General features: G+C 35.2%; 1 protein-coding gene across 1 annotated transcript; it reads left to right on the plus strand.

Moving 5' to 3' along the window:
• Window positions 1-5,677: 5,677 nt before the first annotated feature.
• On the plus strand, window positions 5,678-24,444 carry si:dkey-121b10.7 (heparan sulfate glucosamine 3-O-sulfotransferase 6). Its single transcript, XM_051114538.1, has 2 exons — window positions 5,678-6,493; window positions 22,230-24,444. The coding sequence occupies exons 1-2, from the start codon at window positions 6,015-6,017 to the stop codon at window positions 22,846-22,848; spliced, it is 1,098 nt and encodes a 365-aa protein (XP_050970495.1). The 5' UTR covers window positions 5,678-6,014; the 3' UTR covers window positions 22,849-24,444.
• The last annotated feature ends 886 nt before the right edge of the window (window positions 24,445-25,330 follow it).

Genomic DNA, 25,330 nt, shown 5'->3' on the forward strand with positions numbered 1-25,330 from the left:
GCAAGCGTGCATGTGTGCTTTTGTGTAAGTGCAGGGATGCAATATTGAAGAAACACCTCCCCAGCTGTGAAAACAAATGCCACATCTGGCTGAAGGTGATTAAGGACATTTGCAAAAAACGTGTAATGCTGTAATAAGGTTCAGCTTGTTAACCATGATGCAGATAACACAAAATAAAATATATAGTTTTAAAATGTTAAAATGTATTATTGTTGGTTACTGTTCATATTTAACATACAGTCAAACCAAAATTTAGCCAGACATCTTTAATTTTTACTGGTAGTCCACGGTATGAAGAATATTTGGGTATAATATGTCACAGTTTATTTTATTTTGCTATCCCCACTTACATAAATGAACTATAGTGTCCTGCACCCATTATATCTGGTGTCTGAATAATTTTTGGTTTGACTGTGTGTATATTTTAATGTAACAGTTTCATTTAAAGGAGAAGTCCACTTCCAGAACAAAAATTTACAGATAATGTACTCACCCCCTTGTCATCCAAGATGCTCATGTCTTTCTTTCTTCAGTTGTAAAGAAATTATTTTTTTGAGGAAAACATTTCCGCATTTTTCTCCATATAGTGGACTTCAATTGTGCCCCGAGTTTGAATCTCCAAAATGCAGTGTAAATGAGGCTTCAAACGATTTCAAATGCGGTTGTAAACAATCCCAGCTGAGAAAGAAGGGTCTTACCTAGCAAAACAATTGGTTATTTTCATAAAAATAATACAATTTATATACTTTTTAATGTCAAACGCTCGTCTTGTCTTACTCTGCCTGGACTCTTGTCTTATGACAGTTAGGGTATGTTGAAAAACTCCCAGCTCATGTTCTCCCTCAACTTCAAAATCGTCCTGTATCGCTGTTTTGTCTTTTTTGTTAAGGGTGTTTGATCTTCTTTGCATGTTCACATTGCAAAGACTGGGTCGGTCCTTCTGCAGCGATGTAGGATGATTTTGAAATGATTTTTGAAGTTGAGGGAGAAAATATGGTCTGAGTTTTTGGACATACCCTAACTGTCTTGAGTCAGAATACACAGAGTCCAGGCACAACAATTTTTGAGATTAAAAAGTATTTAAATTTTATTTTTTAATGAAAATAACCGATCATTTTGTTAGATAAGACCGTTCTTACTCGGCTGGGATCGTTTACAACCGCATTTGGGATCATTTGGAGCCGCATTAAACTGCCTTTTGGATGTTCAAACTCGGGGCACCATATCAGTCCATTATATAAAGAAAAAGGCTGAAATGTTTTCCTCAAAAAACATAATTTCTTTACGACTGAAGAAAGAAAGACATGAACATCTTGGATGACAAGGGGGTGAGTACATTATCTGTAAATTTTTGTTCTGGAAGTGGACTGCTCCTTTAAAATGTAATACTTTATGAATGAATAACACAAATTAACAAACAGCAGACCTATTAAGCAACCTATTAAACTCTCTCATTGATAGATACCTAATGCATTAACTTTACGTAGGAATGCAGGAATACATTGGTTTTGCCAGTTGTGGTATCGTTCATTTCACTTTCACTTCTTCAGACAACTGCAGTAGCCTAATGTGTTTGAATACAGTATGTTAGTGCATGCTGTCGATCTCTTGTTTTATGCCTCATCTGTTTTCTGTATGTGCAATTTGTTGTGCAATTGCAGACGGATGGCTTTTTCTGGACTGCGCATTCACGTTTCAGTAAGTATTAGGATTAAGGATAGAGTGGGGGGAAACTAACTTGCTAACTTGAGGTCATTGTTAAATATAAAATTCAATTCTTGATTTCACCTTGTGGTTTTTTTGGGGAAAAACAGAAGGGGGTGTTTTACCTCATGGGGGCGTTTTCCCCCACCCTACCCTATGTTTAAATAAATAGTGTCTACCATAGGCTAAATAGGCTACGTTTTTCTAACAGTGTTAAGTCAAAGCAGTAAATGCGTCAAGGCAGAGACACACCCAAAAACTAATTCTGTCTCAATAGGGCTTTAGTGTGTCTTTGTTATTGATATTGTAAGTTATACACAGTCTATACTTTGTAAAATAAACTTTACTGCACTTGTCACAAGTGATCACATTACAGAATAAACTTCTTTACATCATGTTTTGGGTGTGTCATTGCATCCCAGACTCTTAAGTGTATCTTTGTTCACTGTTTAATTTACCCCAAAGATGTTCAAGAGGTCAAAACATTAACAAATTATACTTTAAATAGTGTGTACCCGTGCTATATGTGACCCTGGACCACAAAACCAGTCGCACAGGTATATTTGTAGTATAGCCATTGATACAGTGTATGGGTCAAAATCATCGTGTTCATGTTCTATGAAGATATTTTGTACATTTCCTACCGTAAATATATTAAAACTTAATTTCTGATTAGTAATATGCATTGCTGAGAACTTCATTTGGACAACTTTAAAGACGATTTTCTCAATATCACCCTCAGGTTCCAGATTTTCCAATAGTTGTATCTAAAACCATTACAATTTCTGTAATGTTTCTATTGTTTTGTTCAGTCGGGGCTATCCTGCACCTTTCTAGCCAGCTTTAAAATGTGCAGCATGACTAATGACATTCTTATATAAGGCTTGAACTATACAGTTCTTTACTTGCAAGGGTTGTATAACAGATAAGGCAAAACCAGGTTCAACAACAATACTTTGTACTTTTTTATATTTGCTATTTGTCTTCAAGTTACCCAATCATTTAGTATTTAGTATGATTCCACTCAGGAACTGGAGATTTTCTGAAATTACTATACTCTCTATCACCGTTTTGCCCAAGAGGAGAGCACTTAACTTGGGGTTGCTTTAGCGAACGCTGTTCCTGCAATTAGTGAACAGTGCAGTAGGTCGCTGTGAATGGAAAGCATCTGCTAAATGACAGGTAACCAGGTGATGTAACCCATTCATAATAATATGTTTGTCTCAAACAAATGCTCACAAATGCACTCAATTCGTTTCAAATACCATGTGTTTAATAAATTCAAAAAAATCAAAAACAGAATTTAGTTTCAACCCAGTGTAACCAGTTTGACTTGCAGTAGTGCATAGCTGTGAACATGGCTTACATTATACTGAAACGCACTACAAGTTCACTCAAGTTCAGAGTGAAAGAACTGGTTTGGTAGCTGTTGATCACAATTTGACAAACATTATGAAATTGTGATACCCAGATCAGTTTTGCTTTTTGAGATATGGAATATAATATGATTTTACACTGTGTCTTGCCTGACGCTACAGTACATACATTTTTGTGTAATGACAGCTCTTTGAGATAATCATATGCTTTATACTTGTTTTTCTACATTCTGATAAATGCCCGTAAAGAGCACAGTGCATGAGTTAATATGTGGAAATTTTCCGTATTGATTTTTCACGGGTATTTAACTGTACTTTGAATACTTGAATTACATTTTTTGTGTGTATTAGAGTTAAAGGAGCTGTGTATAAACATAATAAAGTTTTTTTTTTTCTGAAGTGACAGGTCTGATATGCTTTCTGTCAGCAAGAGTATGCTCGAGTTCATTTTATGTGACATTTGTACCACAGAATAATGATATAATGTTGGCTTGAACCATAGACGCTGAGTGAACAGGTTGCCAGGTCATCAGTCATGTGTATGATATGTGTTTGTGGGTGGCAACTCGCTGGTGGTTTTCCTCAAGTCAGGAACACCTCCCAATTATTCTTCAGTGCTGCCATTTTATTCTATTGCAGACACTGATTATCTCATACAGGTAGCAGATGATGAACATATATTGGGCCTCTTATTTGGCATGTTTATATTAACCTAAGCTGACAAAAGTTCATGGCATCTTGGGTGGTGCTAAAGGTGGTCAACATCACGTTTAATGTCTGGTTGCTTAGATAAGCAATAGAACTTAATCCTAGATAAGTAATAGAACATTTGGGGTTTCCCAAAGAACTTTACAATGTTTTAGAGCATTTAAAGCATATTTTCAGTATGTTACTCCAGTATTGTCCAGTAAAAAGTCCAGTTTTGCTGTAAACTCTTAATGATCTCATTTTATGACATAACCCTGAGTGTGACACAGGGGTCCTGTGGAGAGAGTGTTTGGGCGCAGTCAAGCACTGTTGTTTTTAGCCGTGCTGAAGGCTCCGTAGAGTCTGGACTATAATGACACCTGTCCTGTAGCGTTAGCAAAACTGTCAAAAAAAAGATGCCAAAAACGTCTATTTTTGACAATTTCAAGATTGGCAGAATAATATCTGTAATTGTGAGGGGAAATAATTATGCATCTTTTGCACCAAAACCAATATTTGAGCTGCACATGTCAGAAAAAAATCACTGCTCTTAAGTCTAATAAAGTCATTTTGGTCATGTCTTGTTGAATATTTAGTGCAGTGATTTTCGCATTTGTAAAATATGAACGAAAGAGTTTCTGAAAAAAATGAAATGGAAAAATCCTGGCTATGCAGTACTTTTGTGGTGATAAGAAATAATTTTCTGTTAAGCTGGTTTAAAAACTGAATTGATGAAAAATATTTTTTATTATATTCGTTAATACTGGGTGAAATATAAATATTTAATATTAAGCACATATGTGACCCTGTACTACAAAACCAGTAATTAATTTAATTTTTTTTTTTATTCAAAATACAAAGTTGAATAAATAACCTTAATACTGGTGCATGGTTACAGGACAATATTTGGCCGAGATATAACTATGTGAAAATCTGGAAGGCAAAAAATTCAAAATACTGAGAAAATCGCCTTTACAGTTATCCAAATGAAATTCTTTGCAGTAAATATTACCAATCAAAAATTAATTTTTGATATATTTATGGTAAGCAATTTACAGAATATCTTCTTGGAACATGATCTTTACTTAATATCCTAATGATTTTTGGCATAAAAGAAAAATCGATAATTTAACCCATACAATGTATTTTTGGCTATTGCTACAAATATACCCATGCTACTTAAGACTGGTTTTGTGATCCAGGGTCACATATTAATTTTCTCAGCTTTATTTGCCTTTATACCACATTCATTGTTTGTCTTTCTCTATAAATTAATGTATGAAAAAATATAGCCATATATTTTAGGAAGGAGGTCCTGTGAAAACTTACCATATTTGAAGTCTATTTTTAGTTTTAAAAAAGGCTTGTTGTATACTGTATAGCAATTATTTATTTTATGACACCTATACACTTTATTTTCCTAAATAGGCTAAAAACAATTATGAAATAATTCTCTGTTATTCTGTGTATTTTTGCTTTTACAGTACTGCTTGATTTGACAGTTGTGCCATTAAAGTACTTTAAAATTGATATTGAAGTGTACAGTGTGTTTGCGTGAACTGAGATGACCGTGATGACTTAAGTCTGCAAAGACCAGCTCAATAAACAGACTGTCTCCGCTGAGTGTGTGGCCTCTAGGACAGGTGTTGCGCACTGACTGACCTCTTCATATATGTGTACTGACAGAGGGCTGCCTCACGCAGCAACCTATGAAGGAAAGTACATGCCATAAAAATACCAAAGATAACATTCACTATCTCAATTATGCAGTAAGCGCTCTGCACTTTGACCTGTTCTTTTCTTATCCGGGAAAAAATAAGCTCTCTAGCTCTCATCGATTTAACAGTAGTTAATGGATTTGTAACTGCTTAGGTAGGAAAGTCATAAAAGTAATTTGAGCAAAAGAGGTGGGACTCGGAAAAGCAGGGCGTGGATACGCACCCAAAACGGGTGGGAGATGAATGGGTAACCCTGGTCACCCGAAGCTGCACGACTGCGGGACCTCAAGCCAAAGAAGTCCTGTCAGTCCAACAAAAAGAACATGACAAGTTATAATCCGTAAGGTCATTTCTTTGGATAAGGCATCATCGCGCAAATATGGCGTGCAGTTGATTTCAGTGACTCTGAGGCGCTAAAACTGTAAATCTCACTAAATGTTTAGTCTTGCAACAAAAAAACGTTATTTTACATTTAATACGGCATGATTCCTCCGTTTAACGTGTTGTTTCTTGCGACGCAAAGACACTCATGGGATGTTGGACAACGAGTTGCGACCTCGGACACCTGAAAGCGCACTCCAAGGTGTCTGTGTTCTTTACCATGATTCTTATATTCACCTATTTATTCTACTGTCTCACTGGATACTGCGATTCCATGCCGAGCCCACTGTACGTCCATCAGAGTTTCAGAAGCAAACTTCTCCCAAAGGAAGGGAAGAAACTCGCGCACTGGAACGGCTCCATCGTTCGCGAACTCCCCGAGCAGGATGCGACAGACGTGGAAGATGAGAAGCGGCAGCGAGGCTTAGGTTATGAGACGTACAACAATCTCTCCGTGTCAAACAACTTTGGGACCAAAGAGTTTCCTCAGGCGATTATCATCGGCGTGAAAAAGGGAGGAACGAGAGCACTTCTGGAGTTCCTGCGCGTTCATCCCGACGTGAGAGCCGTGGGCGCAGAGCCGCACTTCTTTGACAGGTTCTATGAGAAGGGTCTCCAGTGGTACAGGTAGGTCATCCGTTAGTAGTTGTGAATAATATGCAACACCTAAACGTGTTAAAAATCAGGACGTAACTTCATTACAATACAGTCATGAAGTCACACTTAAAATGTATGCATGTCTTTGCAATTACCAGAAGAGTGGAATTGATTTTAAAGTAGCACAAGCAAACGTGTTTGCAGATAGGCTATGTTGTATCTAATACATCTTTGCAGGCTATCTGCAAAAAGAACCACTGTACATTTGAGCAAACATCATAGCAACTGCCAAAAATATAATTTATTTCGTTTTTAGAAATAAATTCTAAAGACATAATTTATTTGACTTTGGACAAGATACCATGCAGCAACCACTCAGAACAGCCTAGCAACTAACAACCACTCCTTAGCAACTAATTTCCATAATAGTACAGACCTTGTGTAGCCCCGCCCCCTTTCAGTACTGCGCTCGTTGTCTTCTGTCTTCCGGTTTGTATTTCCACATGTGAAGGTAAGGTCGTACGAATTTATGAATGAACCTCTATTTTAATATCCTGAACATTACAATGCCCATGATAACTTTCGTTAACACTACAAAAAGTGCATCCACTTCACCAGCTAATTACTCATAACAGCGATGCTAGCTTATTTTTCCCGTAAGAGCGGGTGCGGCCATTTGTAAATTTTAGGGTCAGGCTTCCAGTTATTTTTTAGCTGTACAATCAGCTTGTTTTGTTGCTTGATATTGCAAACTGATGTGTCTTACAATATTATTTTAATGTGTTATCTTAATTATGAGCACACTGGTTTGTAGTGAAAACAGTTTTACTGTTTACAGCACCTTGTTTTCCTAGCGGCTAATGAAGCACAAATCTCGCCCATATGTGACCCTGGACCACAAAACCAGTCATAAGGGTCAGTTTTTTGAAATTGAGATTTATACATCATCTGAAAGCTGAATTAATAAGCTTTCCATTGATGTATGGTTTGCAATAATAGACCAATATTGGCCGAGATACAACGATTTGAAAATCTGGAATCCGAGGGTGCAAAAAGATCTAAATATTGAGAAAATCACCTTTAAAGTTGTCAAATGAAGCTCTTAGCAATGCATATTACTAATCAAAAATTAAGTTTTGATATATTTACAGTATGAATTTTACAAAATATCTTATGGAACATGATCTTTATTTAATACCCTAATGTTTTTTGCCATAAAACAAAAATCAATCATTTTGACCCATACAATGTTTTTTAGCTATTGCTACAAATAAACCCCAGCGACTTAAGACTGGTTTTGTGGTCCAGGGTCACATATGTTTACATCCGCATTGATACAGCTACCTTGATAAAAACAGAAGTTTAAAGACAAAATTCTAAAGATGGCTGTGCACTTGTTTCTCTGATGCATAACATCTACAATTCCTATTTTCTTCATTAAGAAAAAGACAACTTTTATTCATGTTTCTTTGAAATGTTCTTGTTTATTATTTAATATTCTCTTTTTTACAAACTGTTTACATATAATAGTGTTATCTGTCTATGTAATCTGTCCGTATGATTTTGATTCTTAGAGACTGCAGGTTTCTTTATCCTAGTTGCCCACTTAAAAATCTTAAGAGTGGTAATTAAGTCAGCCAGCAGATGTTTTACCTCACAGTAGCCCAATTTTATAACAGACATTGTAATTTATGTAGACAGCAGCTCAAGAACTCCTGAAATGCATGCATCTGAGGCACATAAAGTTTATGTAGCTCTTGTCATAAAGTCTTCCAGCAGAGAACATTGGTTTAATTAACTCCTCAGAAGACTGAGACTTCTTCATTCGTCAGTTCTTTTGGGTCTCTTTCAAAATTGCATGATTAGATTGTCCTTTAAGCATTTATGCATATGTCTGCATGATCAGCAATTGATTCTTCCTGTCCCTCTGGTTCATTAATATCACCTGTCAATAACCCACCCAGTTTAGAGCCGTGTCTCATTGGCAGGACATTCAGTCCTTTGCCAATAAAATGACTGTGGATTGACTGTCAGTGCTTCTGTCTTTCTTTTCTGTCTGTCTCTCATCTCCACGTCAGCCAATTAGATATCAGACAAATGGGAATGACTAGGTATTGCTGGGAAAAGAATCTTGAAGGGATAGTCCACCCAAAATGAAAAATCTGTCATCTTTTCCTCCCCCTTTTGCTGTTCAAAACCTATATAACTTTCTTCTGCAGTATAAAGATATTTTGAGGAATGTTGGTAACCAAACTGTTCAAAATATTTTATTTTCTAGACAAGAAAGAAAGTCAAACAGGTTTGGAACAACATGAGGGTGAACAAATGAAGACAAGATTTTCATTTTTTGGGTGTATTGTCCCTTTAAAAATGTCTTTCAAGGAACGCTTCACCACAAATTAAAATTCTGTCATTACTTCTTAACTTTTCAAACTCATATTCTGTTAATTTGTCACAACACAAAAGAAATTTTGGGATTATTGAAATGCATGAGAGTGAGTAAATGATGACAGAGTTTTCATTACGAGGTAAAATATTCTTTTAATAATCATGGTCCCTGTTTCCTGTCTTGTCAAGAAAGCTATAGCTTGTGAAGCAACTTTGAGGTCTAGTTTGATGATTTGTCTCTCTTTCTCACACACACACACACATTTGTTCCTGCATGTGGTGACAGCCTTATGCAAACAAACTGTCCATGTATGGGGTTTTTGTAAAGTATAATTCAATATCAGCCTTGTCAACACCACGGGTCTTCTGTGTGTGTGCAGATGTGTAATGACAGCTGAGCTATTGTGACTGCCAGCTGGAAGCTGTGCATGGAAGAGCTTTGTCACATGGCCACTGTGTGTATGTGTGAGTGAGAAAGAGAGACAGAGCAAGAGTGAGTGAATGAGTTGAGAGAGAGGCATACAAGCTTGGTAAGTGACCAGGTGCTCATATAATATACTCGTTAAAAGGTTTATGGAACTCATGAATGTTGCCCAATGTCAAATATTGTACATTGTACAAATTACTGATACTTTATAGCATAATATTTCACTGCAGTGAACATTTTCAAAATACATATCATCATATTTTTTTAAAAAACTAATCATACAAAAAAACTAATTTGGATCATTCTGAATTAATCTCAGGATGCGCTGCATAATTTAATAAAGAATTGCAATTAAGTTCTATATTATATCTAATATTCTGAACTGAAGATCTTCTAGTATGCACTGATTAACATGTCCATGCATCACATGTTCTTTAATTCCATTCATTAATCCATAATAATTGTTCCTCCCCCTCTCAGTGTGGTTACCTGACTCTGGTTGCACCTTTTCATGACTCCATAAATCACTGTCTGGAATAAAAGTCAGCTCCTAATCAATGATGTGTGCAGACGTGCTGCTTATCGATTCCTCCTTAACCAACTTTATTGCACTTAGGCATAGAGACGGTTAATTAACCTGTGCATATTCAATCTTGTTGACAAACTGCTGCTGCCTTTTTCAGCTCTTGACATTCTTTATGACGCTCCAAGGTGCTTAGCTATAAAGGTTTATGTTTTAAGAGCTGTGTTTTAAGATAATGCTTGCTTTTTGTGATAGGTTTATTTCCTTGTTGAGAGTGTTGTGTAACCCGGAATGCTCTTGGTTTTTTAAAGAAGTCTCTTCTGCTCACCAAGCCTGCATTTATTTGATCAGAAAAACGGTAAAACAGTAATATTGTGAACTATTTTTACTATTTAAAATAACTGCCTTCTATTTGAATATATTTTAAAATGTAATTTATTCATGTGATCGAAGCTACATTTTCATGCATCATTACTCCAGTCTTCAGTGTCACATGATCCTACAGAAATCATTCTAATATGCTTATTCAAGAAACATTTATTATTATTATCAATATTTAAAACAGTTGAGTACTTTTTTTTTTTTTTCAGAATTCTTTGATAAATAGAATGATCCAAAGATCAGCATTTGTCTGAAATAAAAGGCTTTTGTAATAAAATACACTATACCACTCAAAAGCTTGGAGTCAGTATAATTTTTTTTTATATTGGAAAAAAAATGATAGAAATTAATACTTTTTTTTTTTTTTTTTTTTTTTTAGCAAGGATGCTTTGAATTGGTCAAAAGTGACGATAAAGACATTTACAATATTGCAACAAATATCTATTTCAGATAAATGCTGTTCTTCTGAACATTCTATTCATAAAATAGACCTGAAAAAAATCCTACTCAGCTGCTTTCAACATAATAATAATAATAATAATAATAATAAATGTTTTTTAGCAGCAAATCAGAATATTAGAATGATTTCTGGTGGATCATGTGAATGGAGTAATGATGCTGAAATTCAGATTTGAAATCACAAGAATAAATTACATTTTAAAGTATATTCAAATTAGTAAAAACAGTTATTTTAAATAGTAAAAATATTTCAAAATTGTACTCTTTTTGCTGTACTTTGGATCAAATAAATGTAGGCTTGGTGATCGGAAGAGACTTCCGCTTCTATCCACCTTATTTTTGCCATAAAAGTGGGAGCGGCCGTTTGTAAATTTAATGTGTCTGGCTTCTGGTCTCATTCGTGTCCAGCTATGTTTATCTGTACAAAACAGCTCATTTTGCTGCTTGATATTGCAAATTGGTGTGCCTTACTGTATTATTTTAATGTATTATCTTAATTATGAACACAATAGTTTAGTGCAAACTGTTTTGCCGTTTACGACACTTCAGTATTCTTCTCGTTATTTCTCTATGGCAGATTATGAACAGGAAATCTAACACATTACCAGAAAACAGCTTACTTCCGTAATTGAAAAATAAGGTGGATAGTGCATTTTTGTAGTTAATTTACATGTTTGTTTTGTCATAAAAATGCATTACAGAACGAATGTTTTAGCACTTAATCCACTCTATGTAAAAGTGTATATTTTTTAAATCTATCTCTGATGTGAATGAATACATTTACATTTTGCATTACACATTCAATTTAGATTTTAAGGTCATATATTTCATGATGCCGGAGTGCTGATTTGACAGGCTTGATTTCCCATATGACCTGGGTCTCTAACATTAAACTAGCCATTGATTGATCAGGGCTGAGGGTAGTGGTGTGGAAGAAACCATCACGGCGCACACCAGCGGTGCGGTACAGAGATAGATGTGTTATCTATATCCTCAGCAAAGCCCAGCCTCGTAATGAAGAATACGAGTCAGAGTAATTCTGAAAAAGAACCTTCTTTGATTCTCCAAAGAACCTTTTAGAGACAGTTCTAATAACCATTTTTTGAAAATCTAAAGAATAAAGAACCTTTTGTGGAATGGGAAAGTTCCATGGATGTTAAAGGTTCTTCCTGGAACCATGGATGCCAATAAAAAAACTTTTTTTTTTAAGAGTGTAGCTTTGCTTGTGATTTTATTATGATGTGGTTAACTAGATAATCATTTCCTTGGAGGTATTCAGTGGGTAGATTACAGTCAGGGCCAAGAGAAAGAAAGTTTTGGCTTGTCCAAAGTTGTTCACCAACCCACAGTGGCATAGATAGCTTCTTAACAACTTGTTTTTGACGCATGGCTTCTCAGCAGAAATGCTTAGACTTCTACTGTTGAAATACAGGCCTGCTGTACTGCCCTTCCAACAAGAAAAATATGATTAATCAGGCAAAAAACTGAGTGTTTGAAGACACTAATTATACTAGAACCTCCCAGTTGTGCAGCTGCAGTCGTTCCCCTGCTCAAAGTCCTGTGACCGACTGTTAAAGCTGCACATACGGTGGGCTGTTAACCAAGCCAGGGATGTGGTTTCCTCTAGGCCGGTCTTAAAGGTTCATTATGCTGCTACACACTCCATATTGAGTCACTTAAAATTCTGTGTGGTGCATATTTGAACAGATTTCCATTGTACGATCTGTTTTTACTTTTTATATTCCTTCATGTGTGCATTGTAACTTCCATAGGCGCTACAGACGCTATCTGCTCGCACAGAAATTTACATCTGTTTTATAAATGTAATTCTGCTCTTTGGCATCACTTCAGTCAGCAGTTACACATTTGTCACAGAAATAGTATTCACTCCACACATCACCATAACATATAGTTCATTGAATATAAACTGCGCCAGGTTTTTTTTTCCCAGGGTCCTCCTGCCAAATTTGTACCATAAATTTATGCCAGGCGCTTGTGGACATTTAGCAATATCCTGACACTGGACTGTTTCCAGAAATGGTGACACATCCTGAATCTCAAATGGCTTTTAATGCAAAATTTGATGCAACCAGCTACAGCAATGCAGTGCTTAATGTTAATTTTCATTGATTTTATTGACTTTTTTTGTCAAATTAGAATAACATGCTATTTTTCCAAAACCTATTGCCAGTTTTGTTGCCTCCCAGTAACATTAGATGATCCATTATTATCACTATTACCAAAACACCCAGTCTGACCAGCAGTGATCTGCAGCGGAGGTCTTCTTCCTCTTTGTAGTTTCCTGTGACTGATCCTTAACACATTATCAAAAACACTATCTGGAAATTTCAGCCAGTCTGATTAGATAATTAGGAGCTGCAGGAGCAGATTAAAAAGCAGGAAGAAAAGGAAGCACATCCTGTCAGAGCTTCAAGACACTAATCAGGAGATTGTAGGTGGCTATGCAGGAAGTTCAGTGTTTTGATGCTATTTTTAAAATATAAAATTGTGTTTTTGTGCACATGAGCCAGATGAAGAAAAGAATGCTGATTAATACATAAATAAAAAAATAAATATAAAAAATATATAGAATTCATATAAATGATATAAACTTTTTGAACCATTTGAAAATCTGGAATCTGAGGGTGCAAAAAAAATCTAAATGTTGAGAAAATCGCCTTTAATGTTGTCCAAATGAAGTTCTTAGCAATGCATATTACTAATCAAAAATTTTGTTTTGATATATTTACAGTACGAAATTTACAAAATATCTTAATGAAACACGATCTTTACTTAATATCCTAATGATTTTTGGCATAAAAGAAAAATTGATAATTGTGACCCATACAATATAATAAAAAATCGATAAAATTAAGAATGAGCAATACTTCTACAGCATTTTTTAATGTTAATTTCAGGATTTATTAAAATTTACTATGCATTTTTAAAATCAAGTTGTGTTCGTTAACATTAGTTAATGCACTGTTAACTAACATTAACAAAGATTAATAAATAGTGTCATAAATTGTGCATTGTTTATTCATATTAGTTAATACATTAACTAATGTTAACAAATGACACCTTACTCTAAATTGAATTGTATTTGTAAATAAAAATTATTTGATTGTTAACGTAAGATAGTTAACAAATAGATGTTAACTATTTAGATGTTAAGCGATAAGATTGAATCGATTGCTATTTCATATAGAATTTAGAGGGAGTTAAAAGAGTGTTGAAATCTGACTGAAGTAGTAGAAAGACTGAAGTAATTTGTGTTTTTGTGTTTCTTCATGTGTGGGTGTGGTCGTCCTGCTGCTGTTTGACAGATAAACCCACGCAAACACACGCTCACAACAGCACCGCTGATTTTCCCACATGATAGTAAGGGCAGAAGGGCAATTAGTTCCTCTCTCTCTCTCTCACACACACACACACACTCGTCTGTAATCCCTGATTTGCTGCTAGTCTGTTTCCTGTTAATGCGGGACCTCCCTCTCTCTTTTAAGGATGTGAGCATTTAAATCTTGGTTTCTCCTTTGACCTGTGGCTTTCCTGCTATACCACACATGTAGAGCTGATGTTTCACTGTCCACTGAATGTTTCTAAAATGAAGACATTTTATGTCTCTGACGCTGCTTTTTCAATCTTGACTCATTTAACTGCTACCTTTGCTTTAGATGTTTCCTCTAACATTTGTTTGAGGAAAAGCTTAGATCATTTGGTCTTGATTAGAGATGACAAAGTGCACATAAAAATCTTTGTCATTTGTGACAGAGAAATTGCAGTGCAGATCTTACTAGGATCTGTTCTCAGGAGAAAAATATGAGAAGAAGCCTCCATGTCATCTAATTGATGTGTAGGAGAAACAATTGAGATGTCCAGGAGGTCTCCTCTGTGATTTTTCTTTCCTAAGGGTGTGTTTCGCCTCTTGCTTTGTGTCCGTTTGCATGTTTGAGCAGTTTTATGGTGCTTTACTTGTTATTTCCAGCTGACATTTAATTGCTTCCCACAGTTTCTAGAAGCTCCCATTTGCTCCATAATGACAAGCCTGTGTTCTCGCTGTGTTTTCAATAAGAAAGCCCTGCTGTCCTTGCTATGATGTTCATGTAACTGAGCACTTTGTCTGTGTACAACCTGTTTTAGGGCTTTTTGGTGGGATTCAAACAAGAGTGATGGACCTGAGAATGTTTCATCTATCTATCTACCTAGACTCATTAAAAGCAGGTTATTTTATGTCTTTTTTTAACATGTAACATTTGAGAGACCTCTATTTTTCACTAAAATATCCGTACCCGTTCAGGCCCATGGTGTGCTCTTAATGGGAAGAAACTTCCTCCTCGAGACTCATTGCTGCCAGATGTGGCAGAGATCGGGACGAGAACATCCCGGGTCACTGCTGCCAGACACAGGGGGTTGTTCCGTCTGGATGTTTTCCTCTGATAATGGGAGAAAGGTTATATCCTGTGGTTCATTTAAATGAGGGAGAGAAGATCCCACTCTGTTCTGATGTGTATTATGCGAACGGCTACGAGGACGAGCTTGTGTATGTGTGTTGTGTAATAAGGCATGACTTACCGCACTGTGTTTGCTGTGTTTTGCTCTTTCTTTTTTATAGTTCAGCACGTTTTTGGTTCAAAAATGTATTTGAATATTTTGAAAAGTAACTCACAGCAAACCACAGAAACCTAAACCAAACAGTGGTGGTCAGTCTGTATAATTGTGTTCTGTCCAGAAAGAAACCATGCTATTTTGTTAATAATTTTTCAGGAACATTTTGAGTCTTTATGACCAAATTCTTCCAGATTGGTCATGGGAGTGGCTGTTTTTTAATAAGCTTAATAAATTAAAAATACAATTAAATATCTATCTATCTATCTATCTATCTATCTATCTATCTATCTATCTATCTATCTATCTATCTATCTATCTATCTGTCCATCTGTCTGTCTATCTGTCCATCTGTCTGTCTATCTACCTGTCTATCTATCTATCTATCTATGTATAAATAAATAAATAAATAAATACAAATAAAAATATAAATAAATACCTGTAAAATGTAAATAAATACCTGTAAAATATAAATAAAATTAAAATAAAGAAATAAATAAATACAATTAAAAATACAATTAAATAAATAGTCATCTATCTATCTATCTATCTATCTATACAAATAAAAATAAAATTAAATATATGTGAAATATAAATTAAATTTAAATAAACTTATAAAATTACAAATAAATAAATAAAATATAAATAAAATTTAAATAAAAATACAAATTAATTAATTAAAAATAAATAAACAAATAACCTTAAAAATTAAATTAAATAATTGACAAGTTATAAGTAATTGTGTATGTGTAAAAATTACAAATATTACAAAAATATCTATCTATCTATCTATCTATCTATCTATCTATCTATCTATCCATCTATCTATCTATCTATCTTTACAAATAAAAATATTTAATAATATTTAATATTTAATAAACTTGTAAAATTACAAATAAATTAAATATAAATATATTTTTTTAATAGATAAATATATGTAAAATGTTAAATAAATTAAGGTAAACATTTACTGATTAATTAAAATGCAATTAACTAAATAATTTTCTATCTATCTATCTATCTATCTATCTATCTATCTTAAATATCCTATATAGATATAGTTATGTTTTTCACCAGTAGCAAAATAAAAAATCCACCAGAGAATACAAATATTTTCTAAATCACTTATGAAGTTTTGTTTATCAGGTGAATGTATTTTGTTGCAAGGATATTTAAATATGCTAGGGCCCAGCTAAAAACAACGTTACAGTGTATTTTTCTTAACATTTTAAAACATAAATTAATGCCAAATGGATGGAGTTTGTTGATATTTTCTGAGGCCATTTTTTGCAGCAGGCCACCCGCAGCTGTGCCTTCTGTACCAGTAAACAGAAATAAATTGTTGCCAGGTTCTGCGCTGATAACCTCATACATACTCCAGGCTCGCATTCCCGGTCCAGATGCTAACCACTAACGCTACGCTAGGTGTGATCAAAACAAACAGCATGGATGCTAGCCTAGCAAGCACGCAGGTAACAGCAGCTGCGCAAAGCCGCCCGATAAAGAACAAAACACACAAGCGCACAGCTGGCGACAGATCAAAGGTTGTCAGAGGTCGCTCATCAGCTGCGTTCACGAACCTGGGATGAAATGAGGGCTTTATCTTGCGATGCTTCTTGGGATTCGGAGATCAAATGGGTGGACCAGGGTGTGTGGGCCACTGGCGTGAATTGAGAAAAGCCCATACTTTTCACTGATTACCAGCCTGCTCTCCACAACATAAACATGATGTCAGCAGACACGGCCGCTGCCATTATGGCTTCCATTAGCTTGATTACTCTGAATTAAACATGCACTTAGCTGTGTGTACATAGCCAAAGAGCGCTTGCTCTTTAGATGCAGGGTGAGAATGACAACATTGACATTAACCATGACATGCTTTCCAAATTAAAAGGTTTGCATGTAATGCTTCAAGATCACATCCCTAAAAGCAGGCGCTGGGAATATGCATCATGTAAACACAATCAAAACGCACCTTCAGAAGTTGCATGGGAAATTTTATGGTGCTTTTTTTGCCATTCTTGGAGCTTAACAGAATACAAACAGTAATTGTTTGAACAGGTGCTGCACGAAGAGTCATCAAAATTCCCAGGGTGGATAAATAGTGACAAAATGTCACTAACTGTTCCTTTAAGAGTATTGCAGGTCAATTGGCAAATCTCAATGTTACTCTTTATTCGTCCTTCACAAACCAGTCAGCACAATTCCTCTGTTTTACTCCCAACTCGTCACATATTGAGGCTTGGTCAGGACCCTTTGGCGTCACTTTTTTGACGCACAGGGTACCCCTTTAGTGTAATTTTTCGACGAGCAGGGTCCTTCATTGCTTTAAAGGGGTCATCGGATGCAAAGTTCACTTTTACATGTTGTTTGAACATTAATGTATGTTGGCAGTGTATGTACAAATTTACCCTATAATGATAAAAATCCATACAGTGGTTTTTAATTAATCTGTAAAAATAATATCCCCTTTTTCAAATCGAGCCATTCTCAGATGCCTGTCGGTCTGAGGCCGCTCCCACGATAGTTGATTGACATGAGCGTCTTACCGCAGATCAGCTGTCACAGTCCGACCTCCATTGTTTCGATGCCAGAGCAGGGATGTAAGTTAGACAAGAATATCTCCGAGAGAAAAGAGGGGTTGGGCGAGCAGATCTTGTTAACATTTAAAGCAGCCTCGACCAGAATGGGATGATTTTTGCAGAGCTGATTTTATCAAGGTAAAAATGGTGTTGTTTTACACTACCATTAAGAATTTTTAACCAAAGTATATTATAGACTTTTCATTAAGACCCTAAAAAATCATATCAACTTGTGGAAAATGGGCATCCGATGACCCCTTTAAATAAGAAACCCTTGGTGTCATAATGCTGACGCAAAAGGCACTAGGAATCAGATTTTATCATCACGATTAAATTATATATTGGATAATAATATTGCCATTGTTGCATATATGTTGGGGTGTGATTTTTATTTTTATTTTTTTTTTTAAATGTAAAGTCACAACATTTTTATTTACATTACACTGTTTACACATTTACCAGCACGTAACCCAACCCCTGCCCCTAAACCTACCATTTGTCAATAAAACACAAGATATAACAGGCAGATACAGCTACAGTCATAATTTATTCAAAAAGTATTAATATTCCAAGTCTTCTAATGCAAAACGATTGATTTTTGAGAAGAATAGACGCGTTCTCGTCTCTGTCCACCGTAAAGCTCAGTCTGTTTGTGCATAAATTCAAATTCAAAATGCTGCCATTATGTCAGCTTTGGTTGTGAAATGCTATTGGCTCTTGTGTGTCTTGTGACTGATTGCGTCACACTAATGTTCTTGAATGAGATGTGAGTCCGTTAACGGAGCGGGATCATTTTCAGCGATTTAAAAACTTATGTTTTACTCTTTTCTTCGCATAAAGATATCATGTGGCTTCAGAAGACTGGGAATGCAACACAACTTGTTTGTAATGCTTTTATATTGCTTGTTTATAGTCGGTTTCTGCAATAAATACCTGTGATTATACTTATATTTGCCTGTTATGTATTTTATATTGTTCAGAAGTGGGTAAGTTTAGGGTAGGGGTGGGGTTGGGTGCTTCAATGAAAGTATACATTTATATAAAATTATTTAGATTTTTTACAAATGCATGCAAGCTATTAAATTAAGGCAAACATCTGAAATCAATGGAGGATCCTTCACGTCCAAAAGTGTCGCTAAAGGGGTATCCTGAGCGTCAAAAAGCAACGCCAAAGGGTCCTGACCAAACGTCAATATGTGACGAGTTGGGAGTGAGAACGTGTTGCAGATTCTTGTCTCTGTGGTGAAGCTCTCATAGAGGAATATGATTCATATTAGAGTTGATTATTAGTCTCATGGCAATGAGATGATGGCCAGCCTCAGAGAAAGAGATGGAGAGAAAGAGCGACCACTTTCCAAGGCCTATCCCAGACCAGAGAAGAGTTAATCTACTGCATATGTTCACTATGGAAATAATGAGAATGAGCGTAAAGGATTTTCCACTCGATGCTGGAGCTATTGGACATGCATTGAAGAGATTAACTGAACCTTATAACCAATAAGAACCTTAATATATTGACTGTCAGATTTGTTTATTTATTTATTTGGGTCATTCTATAATTGTGGGTACATCTCATGTGCGTGAAGTATGTACTTTTTAATATATTTTCATTAATATAAAACCCCGATGCTTAATTTTCTAGTACACAGTTATATTTTTCCCAATCACACTACTATATCTTGAAAAAGCCATATCTTTTGTTCAAAAAATCTGTCCGATTTTGTAAAGTTGTTCATTCTACTCTGCATTTAAGCATGAAAATGACTTCAAGTATAAATTAATTTCATATTTTTGCTTTCAGTTACATTAGGTTATCAAGACATTTGGGTGTCCGCTTCAAAAATAATAATGTTTATTGTGATATAACTTGTTTTATTTGTGTCTGAAAAACCATTGTCAACTAAATTACCCACTAGAAAACCCCCCCTCAAAAAGAAAATGGTTTGTCCCATTCTCGCATAATTCACACAGTATGATATTTCCTCTAGAAGCACATGGATGAAACACTAGAAGTTATGTTCTCTCTATTTCCCCTAATATTGGTTAAACTAGCAAACCTGTGTCAAGAGTGGATAAATTGACTGTCAACAGTGTTACACAAGTATTATTGCTGCAGATAAAAGACAATTTAACTAAAACGTTTTGTTTATGAAAATATATTTCTAAACATACCATATGCTCAGTAGTTCTAGGCTTCCATGTTGAGTACAGGCCCAAAACACTAAAATGTCAACTAAGTTACCTGTCAACTGTGTTACCCAGTAAAGGTAACATGGTAGACAGTAGTAAACATATATGGTATTTTATGCACATATTCCTACAGATCACCTTTATTTATATAGCACTTCATACAATATAGATTGTTTCAAAGCAGCCATGTCAGGTCATGTTTGGGTTTTGGGAAAAAGGAAAACTTTTTTCTTCACATTGTCATATTATAAATGTACTATATTAAATATATATGGATGCAATATCTTCATCTTTTAACTGAGCATCTCACAAACTGGCCTCAGATCAGCATAACAGAACCTTGTGGAGCTCGAGAGACTCCTGACAGACATTCTGAGGACAAAACCCATCAGGAAATGACTGCTAAGAGCTGTTATGCCTTCATGTTTTTCTTTCGTTTATAGCAACTCACCGACTTCTCGCTGACGTTTATTTCACAAGGCTGGTTTTTAATAAAGTCAGCTTTAATGTTTATTTAACAGTGCTTTACACTTTGCATTACTCAGGATGGAGTAATTCAACACTGACCTCATCAGAGAACTGCTTGTTTTATATTTGATAATAAAAAGAACATCTTTCATCCTAATGACCTGAGTTGCAAAACACGTGTGACAACTTCGTCCGCTGGCGAGAGCTGAAATGAGGGCAATTATCGTGTCTCCGAAGTCACTTCTAATAAAGTCTTTCATTTTGCATTATTGCTTAGAATTAGAGTTTAATATTTAGTTTGGACGACATAGGTGCAGCCACAGAAAACCTGTCCCAAAACCTGCCTACGTAAAATAGATGACATTTTAGGTGCAATCCAAACTGTTTAGGATTTCAGCTAAATTCTAATGCGTAGCATTGTATCCTTAAAGGCACAGTTCACCAAAAATGAAAGTTAAGTCTCTCTTTTTTTTTTTTTATGTTCCTGTTGACGTTTTTCAAAAGATCTTCTTTTGTGTTACACATAAATAAAGTATTGTAAAATACAGGTTTGAAACAACACAAGTAAGTTATGACAGAATTTTCAGTTTTAGGTGAACTTTTAAGAAAAAACAATAAAACAATACCATAATGCACTGCACTGAACCCAGTGATAAAATATATACATATTATTTTAACTGCGTATTTTTATCTTCATTAGTGTAGGGGTTGACCAATCACAAAAGACTAGACATGCTGACCAATTAGAGCAGACATGGCTTTTTTGGTAAGGCAGGATTTAAAGAGACATGATTTAAAAATGGAGTGTTTCAGGCAGAGGTGCTGCCGCAAGTGTGAGACAAATAAAGTGATTTTGAATATTAAATCATGTAATTGTATTGTAGCAGACCCCAAAAATAAAAATCTGAAACTTTAATGCATACAGATAATATGGCAGGATTTCCCATATGCAAATGTAATTTATATATATATTATAGTAATCCTCCATATATGAAATGTATTAAAAACATGTATTGAATTAAAAACATGTTTATATATATTCAAATATAAAACAGCTATTTTAAATAGTAAAAATATTTCAAAATTTTACCTTTTTTAGCTGTACTTTGGATCAAATAAATGCAGGCTTGGTGAGCAGAAGAGTCTTTTTTAAAAAAACTTTTGACTGGTAGTGTATGTAAGAAAACATAAAAGAGAGATTAATTTAAAATGATTACAGAAGATTTTTGCATATATGTTGTTTTAATAAAGTTGCGTAAATAAAATATATATTGTTGACATATATGGTTGCTACATATAATTCCATACAATACAATCATCGTAATAGATATTATTAATCATAATCAGATATTATTAACATATGCATACATACAAATTTTACTTTGGGAATTGTATAAATGTTATAAACTTATCTTCATCACCCCAGAGGATGTATGTATGTGAAAATTCTATATGGCCTTACAGGTAACATATATGGCAATATCACTCTGGAAATAGGGCAATATAAAGTAGTCAACATTTGTAGTGGATCAAAGAAGTTCATCAAAGTTGTCCTATAACAAGAATGGTATTGTTTTTGGTTTTAGGACAACTTTGATGAAAGGTTTTAATCCACTTGTTGACTACTGTATGTCATATTACATTTCTGTATGAGTTGGGGTGTTTCAAACCATTTAGAAACAATGTTTGATCATAGAATCGACCTTCATAATGACTAACATTCAATGTCTCGTTCTTTAGGAATTTAATGCCACGCACTTTAGACGGCCAGATCACCATGGAGAAAACACCCAGCTACTTCATCACCCGTGAAGCGCCTTCCCGCGTTTTCTCCATGAGCCGCAGCACCAAACTCATCGTGGTGGTCCGTGACCCCGTGACCCGGGCCGTGTCGGACTACACTCAGACTCTGACCAAAAACCCCGGCCTGCCGTCCTTCCAGAATCTGGCCTTCAAGAACTCCACCACGGGTTTGATCGACACCTCCTGGAGCGCCGTGAGGATCGGCATCTACGCCAAACACCTGGAGAACTGGCTCAGGTATTTCCCGCTCACGCAGTTTCTTTTCGTGAGCGGAGAGAAGCTAGTGACGGACCCAGCGGGAGAAATGGGGCGGGTGCAGGACTTTCTGGGACTTAAACGGGTGGTGACCAATAAGCACTTCTACTTTAACCAGACTAAAGGCTTCCCCTGCCTCAAAAAGCCGGAAGGAAGCAGCAGACCGCGATGCCTGGGGAAATCAAAAGGCCGACCGCATCCACACATACCAGCTGAAGTGCTGCACAGACTCAGGGATTTTTACAGGCCTTTCAACATGAAGTTCTACCAGATGACTGGCCAGGACTTTGGCTGGGACTAAACACTTGCAGGACCCTTTCTGATAATGCAGAAAGCAATAAAACTGTATATTTATGACTGATTGATATTGATTTGTAGTATCTTCGCCCTGAGTACCCCCTGAAAGTGCTAATAAATTTTATAATTACAGTTATAAAGAAACCGGAGGTGCAAACAAAGAAGTTGCTAGCCACACACAGAATTAAATCCAGACTGGAAAGGGTCTAGGAAAAGTATATTTTATTATATGAACTACATGTTGCAAAAATGTGCACAGTGCAAGTGAATTAAAAACTAGACCAGCACAAGTAAACATTTCTCAGCACATTGCTTTCTTTAGTGCTCAGATTACAACATTCACCCTTTTTCTGGATTACTAAATAGAGATAATCAACTGGATTCAATTAGCAGATGGAATTTACAGAAAATGTGGCAATTATACAAAACCATTAGAGATGTACAATAATGACAAATAGTATGCTTATATGCAAACCATGCAAATAATGAAACAAAAACAGGCACTAAATATTTACTATTAAATTTGATCAAAAATCTACAAATTATACAAATAATACAAACTCAATACATTTGCCAAAAAAATCATGCACATTGTTGTACTGTGTAGTTTATATAATAAAAATATATTTTTATTCTCCAATCTGGATTTAATTGAGTGTGCAGCCAGCATTGAATATTTGATTTGATTTTATTTGCTTTATGCATCTGAAGCAACTTGATTTTTACTCAGTTGGAGCATAACAATCTTTTCTAGTACAAATAAACACGTCACACGTTAAATTTACAATTTTAAAGTGGAAAGTCATGTAAAAATGATTTACAGCTTCAAAAAAATTTTTTTGCAGTGTAATGGCCCAGAAAGACAATGAGAAGCAATCTTGCTTTTGTTATCTTGCAGATTATTGCATTGAAACATTTTTATTTCATACTCCTCTTCACCAAATGCATTTTAAACATGCATTTTACAGTATAAATGTGCAGTTTAAAATGCATTTTACAGTGTACTTTAGCATTTTAAATATGCATCCTACAGTATATATTTTGGTGTGCGACTGATTCAACTGAGAATTATCTCAAACAGACTGAACAGAATAACGTCTCTGTGTTGTCTGCTGCTTAAACGGTCCCTTATTTCAAATGCCCATAATGATACAGCTCAAAACACATTTGTTCTTTGTGATTTATTGCTGCCAAAAAGAGCAAGAACTTGGATGTTCTCATTCAACCACTGTTATGTAATAGACATGAGACACCGAGGAAAGTAAAAAGAGAGACGGCAATAGACGTGTGCTATATAAACTTTATTTATTTCATGTGTTTTTGCTCATTAAAAGGAATTTCCTGCTTCTGCAAGAAAACACATTGGTTTTATAATGTGTTACAGTAAAAATGGTTTTAGTTATTTAATGTGGACTCTACGGCTTAGATTTTGGACCACGCATTTCCTATGCCACACATTTTTTTTAATAACAGATGATTGTTCATTTAATTCTCTAAAGATGTGTTTCCATAGTAAAATAGAGCTGTGTAACCCTGTTTTATTTTAATAGTTTCTTTTATTTCCTCAAAATAATTATTAGAGATGTTATACAGGGAGGAATACTGGACTATGCATTGTATCTGCTGACTAAAAGCAAAGTTTTGCTTCTGCTGTAAATTGCTATTATTTATATTTATGAATGTAAAGATTTTTGATCTGTCAGTGTCCAAATATATATTGAAATCAATGAGCAGCTTTTTTTCTACAAACATTACAATAAATAAACATGATTGGAACACATTTTCTTCATTTTACTGACTAAACATTTTTCAGTGTATGGTGATACATAAAGAGCAAGTATTTAAAGATTTGAGTAAAATAATGTTTCCCCTCTTATAGTTACATATAAACTTTACCAAGAAAGAAACTGAAAATGAGTGTAGCTGTCTAAATGTGAAGTTGACGTTCTGAGCTCAAGCTTTCTGATGTGTAAGCAATCAATTTGCAAGGGTCATAGAGACCTATAGGATGGTAATCTTTGACCCTTGACCCCTGGATGACCTCCCACGCCATGCCATATTAAAGCGCTGACCACCAAAGCTGGCCACACAGAGCCTTTTCTCCCGTCGCATTTATGTTACCAATTTAGAGACGGCCTCTTCATTCCTAAAAAAATATCAAAATCAATAATTGTCTGTTAAAGTTTATAGTTCCACTGCGGTGTGCCATCATCCATTTAGCCCCCGTCACCATGATTTAATCCAGATCGAGTGCTGCTCGCTTCCAAACATCCATAAAATATTATTTAATGGAGGATTTACAGTATTTTCCAAATCCTGATAGATTAGCGTGGCCTGTGTGGGTTTATATGAAGATGTGGATAGCACAAAATATGATTTTAATCTATTATAAAGACACATGGTTCCCCCTTTACTATTTCTTACATTTTCTCTGTTTATCCACCTGGAACTGAGCAAAAAATGTTTGAGGTCTGTAATTTTTTTTT

This window comes from Labeo rohita, chromosome 1 (assembly GCF_022985175.1).
Source record: "Labeo rohita strain BAU-BD-2019 chromosome 1, IGBB_LRoh.1.0, whole genome shotgun sequence".
NCBI lineage: Eukaryota > Metazoa > Chordata > Actinopteri > Cypriniformes > Cyprinidae > Labeo > Labeo rohita.